Genomic DNA, 4,449 nt, shown 5'->3' with positions numbered 1-4,449 from the left:
GGGGGCCCACATGCAGGTGACTATATTAATATAAATTAATAATAAACCTATTAATAATCAAATACAATTAGTATTCTTCACAGAACTAAGTTGTCTGTGTGTGTTCTAGTGATGTAGTGGTAAAACTTTTGTCAAGCATTTCCGAGGTTTGGGTTCTAATCCACCCTCGTGTAGTTTTTTTCTCTCTCTCATTAAAACCAAAGGTGTTCATCAGTGATTGTATATCAAGAGCAAGGACATGTTTGTGTGCATTTTGTTTTGTGCTTTTACCAGAACAAAGCGTACGATCGCATTGTGCACGAGTGCCAAGAGAGAACTGATAACAGCAGCATGAGCGCTCGCCATAACACATTGCAGCGATAGATCGCCTGTTATTGAACAGACCATCGAATCTGTTATCAAATGGAGATGTTTCTTTAGGTACATCCGTGCGTGCCCAGAGATGTTGCAAAAAAGTGGCTGGGGGTCGTGGGGACACACGTCCCACCCGTAAATAAAAATATAACAGAATGAATAGTCTTGTTTTATTTGTTATATGTCATTTCCACGACTTTCCAAAAGAGGAGAAAAATATTGAGATTGACGTCAAATTTGCCATCACTCCCTCAGCCGTTGTATAGAAACACCTAGAAGCGCTAATTCTTTTTTTTTTGGTCATTTATGTGGGGTCTCCTCGAGAGTGTAGCCTATGTAATGTTAAAGTGATTATATTGCCTTTCATTTTTTAATAAAGTTAATTTAGAAAAACGTTTGGAGCATTTTTTGTTCGTTAAATGTAAGGCTTTTTTAAAGTAAGGCCAGCGGCAGACAGTGAGCTGATCGTCATCAAAAAAATTTACGGTAAAAAAACGGCAGCTGTGGTTGCCGGAATTTTACCGTAAACAATACGGTAGCAACGTTTTAGGTTTTACGGTTTTAACTTCAATATACAGTTAAATACCGTATTTTCATTAACTCATATAATATTAATATACCGACCTATTGAAGTACTGAAATCTGTTTTGTACCTTTGTAATACACTGATACCCACCCAATGCAGGTGTTGATGAGAAAGTCACATGATGAACCAAAGCCCATCACAAGCAGCTTTTAAATAATAACATATATAGAAGGTGCACAGTGTCATTCACACAGACACTAAACACCATCATGGTAACACACATGAAACTGAAATAATGCAATAAACACAGAAATTGACTTTGGCATGCAAAAGACTGATAAATTCATAAGTAATGGCATGGCTGGTTCAGTAACTGGTACAGTAAAGTACAGAAATACGGGACACACAGGCCTATAATTTACTGCTGAAATGTTTGCGGGGCAAATCTCAGGTCAGTGTGAGCGCTCATGGTACTCACAGTGCGTACAGCCCTACACCTGCAGGCGCAACTGTGGGTATGTGCTCGTGGGTATTACATTTGTGTGTGGTTGTTGGCGCTGAAGTTGGCCATGATTCGGGACATGGTGTTGATCATTTTTAGACCTTCGGAGAGGAATGCGGTTGCCGCGATTACTGGGTTAATGTGCTAAAAAAAAACAAAAGAAAAGCGGTAATTTCAGCACCACAGCGCTGAAACACTCAATGCTTCTGATAACCTTGCCTTCTGTGCTTTGCAAATACAATAGGTAACACATGCTGATGACTGTAAAATTCAACACGATTAATTTGGTGCTTCTGGCTGCTGCGGCCAGCCGCACAGCCGTGTGTGTTAGAGAGAGACGCACGCAAAGAGTTTCGATTTGAGTTTCGATGGTCAATTTAATACAAGAAACTGATAAGATACTGATTTGAGTTGGTCTAAATTAAGTAGGTTAGGCACAAATTAGCATATATGGGTTCCCTTCTAGACACGAGCGCTGTGTGTTTGTATGTGCTTCATAACCGTGCACCCCAGGGGGCCGTCAGCCTGCACTGGGGCCCGTCATTACTAAGTTACGAGTTTCGATTTGAGTTTCGATGGTCAATTTAATACAAGAAACTGATAAGATACTGATTTGAGTTGGTCTAAATTAAGTAGGTTAGGCACAAATTAGCAAATATGGGTTCCCTTCTAGACACGAGCGCTGTGTGTTTGTATGTGCTTCATAACCGTGCACCCCAGGGGGCCGTCAGCCTGCACTGGGGCCCGTCATTACTAAGTTACGCCACTGTGCAGAGTAATTACTTATTCAAAATAAATACCTGCTCAGGCACAGCCTGTGACTATGACTATAATGCACACTCACCACAGCAACAGCAGGAGACTGCAGAAGTTCAGTAGGGGTCATGACACTGAAATATGCAATGTTGACAAATATATAGCACACAGTTACCAGGGGAATCCCAATAATTATTGCCAGGGGAAGGTTTCTGTTCAAAAAAGAGAGAACAACACAATAAGACTTCATGGCTAACACTGAAGCACATACCGTATTTAATGGGGGAAACTTACATGCACATGTATACAGTTTTCATATGATTTAGAAAAATAGAATTAAAATGTCAAGTTTCATTTCACTCTGACCTGTACGGATTTTTCAGCTCTTCTGTTATGAAGTTAAGCTGATTCCTATGAAAAAGACAAAATTACTTTTAAATGAATTGCCATAGCTGACTGAAGCTGACTTCTAGACTTGTGCATGCTTCTCTTTTAGAACAATAAAGCCCCTGGATTGAGAACAATCTGGTGAAAGTCCAGGCAACTGAAAAAAAGTACTGCACTGAAGTTACAAAAAGCATTCAATTCCCTTTTCCCATTTCCCATTTCCTCACATGTGCTGAAAATTCCCTCTTATCAGCTGTTGCTTTAACAGAGAAATCATTAGATTGTGTGAATGATTCCCAGGGCTGAAAGCACACTAAAATGTTGACTCGGAAGAAACCGTATGTGTATTAAACGTTACAAAAAGATGAACACTGCTGCTTAACATTAGCCTCATATGCCACATGTGCAACATTATATGAGCTCATCAATAATTTACCATCCATCATAAGCCCATAGTCCGTTGTAAAATGCAAGGCCAATTGCTCCAAATGATGTTGTTGCGCCTGCAAATGGGTCTTTGAGATTCTGGGTATTGCCTAAAAAACATTATAACAAGAAAAAGATACATTTTATTGATCTTCCATTGAACATTTACAGAGGTCATTTTATCTAAACGCATCTACAGTAATCTCTGGCCATAGTCTACGATGAGTCATCTTTCACAACATAATAAACAAATTATTTCTTTATCTGTATCAAAATGTATTTGATCTCAGTCCATTTAATTGAATACTAAAATGTTCTATTTAGTGTCACGTAAGTCAGGTGTCAGTAAAAATTAATATCAAATAAGATATGAGTCACAAAGATGGAAGAGATACCAGATCATTGAGATATCAGATTGGGTAAAAAAGGTACCTTGAGCCAGTAGAACGATGCCTGAAACCACGATGATGACAATAATCAAGAGTTTGGCTACTGTGAAAAAGTTCTGCACTCTGTAGGCCAGCTTCACACTCAGACAGTTGATGACTGTAATTATTACTGATGGAGAGAACAGACAACAGCTGAGTCCAGTATAACGTCATTTGAATATAAAAAGAGACCTGTACATACAGATACAAGCTGCAGCCAGGCACTTAATGACCACTTGAGGAGGAGTGCACCCTGGGTAAAACGGTGTGGAGGCGTATTCGGCACAACTCAGGGCGATGATGGCAAATGACGAAGGCTTTAACACGGTGATCGTGGTCCAGGAATATAGGTATGCCAGCAATGGCCCAAAACCCTCCATCAGGTACGGATACTCTCCACCAGACTTCATGATCATTGTGCCTAGTTCAGCATAGCAGAGGGCCCCTGCACACACATGCACATGCAAACCTCTTAGTTTCTCAGTGTTCAAGCTGAGGTCAATGAGTCCGTTACCAAAAGGTCTAGTAGTTTAGTACAAGTCAGTATTAAACTAAAGAGGATTTCGGTGTCTTGTGAATTTTCCCGAACATTATGTGACTTAAAACGTCCGACTGAGGGTTTCTGAGTGAGTGAACATATCTGATTAACCTCCTTAACTTTGCCCAACTATAATCTCAGCAGAAAGTGCAGGATAAAATAAAGATTTAGATATTTGGAACACAATGCAGTAAAACAACAGCTGCAAGGATGGAGCAAAAAAGGTTCAGTACACTAACATTATTTAATGCATCTGGCATAATAAAATAACAATCTTGCTTAATGTCAATTTTTACAAATATTACTTAAAATTTCAACTGTCATAAATTAATTAGCATGTATTATGAACAAAAATGAACAGCAGTGTACTTGAAAATTAACCTAAATACATGCTGTAAAAATACTGTTCATTGTTTCTGATATCCAATGCACTTACTATTGTTAATGAACGGAACCTTTGTCACGGAATGCCAGGAGGAAACAAGGCAAGTTCCATGTGCAGTTTATTGAAAATAATAACAGGACAAAACGT

The 4,449-nt window shown here is 39.2% G+C and overlaps 1 protein-coding gene across 1 annotated transcript in view; it reads right to left on the bottom strand.

The window, feature by feature from the left end:
* The window catches only part of LOC107560086 (b(0,+)-type amino acid transporter 1-like), a 12,947-nt gene extending 8,921 nt beyond the window's left edge, over positions 1-4,026 (bottom strand). Inside the window, exons 1-5 of the mRNA XM_016244137.1 lie at positions 3,582-4,026; positions 3,384-3,509; positions 2,962-3,061; positions 2,505-2,549; positions 2,227-2,350 (exon numbers count right to left, since the gene is read on the bottom strand). Of these exons, the coding sequence (XP_016099623.1) occupies positions 2,227-2,350; positions 2,505-2,549; positions 2,962-3,061; positions 3,384-3,509; positions 3,582-3,795 (609 nt within the window). The 5' untranslated portion in view covers positions 3,796-4,026. The remainder of the gene's footprint in view (positions 1-2,226; positions 2,351-2,504; positions 2,550-2,961; positions 3,062-3,383; positions 3,510-3,581) is intronic.
* Between the last annotated feature and the right edge of the window lie 423 nt (positions 4,027-4,449).

The sequence above is a fragment of the Sinocyclocheilus grahami genome, unplaced genomic scaffold, assembly GCF_001515645.1.
Source record: "Sinocyclocheilus grahami isolate Dianchi unplaced genomic scaffold, SAMN03320097.WGS_v1.1 scaffold710.1, whole genome shotgun sequence".
Lineage (NCBI taxonomy): Eukaryota > Metazoa > Chordata > Actinopteri > Cypriniformes > Cyprinidae > Sinocyclocheilus > Sinocyclocheilus grahami.
This window is presented reverse-complemented; position numbering and strand designations above follow the sequence as displayed.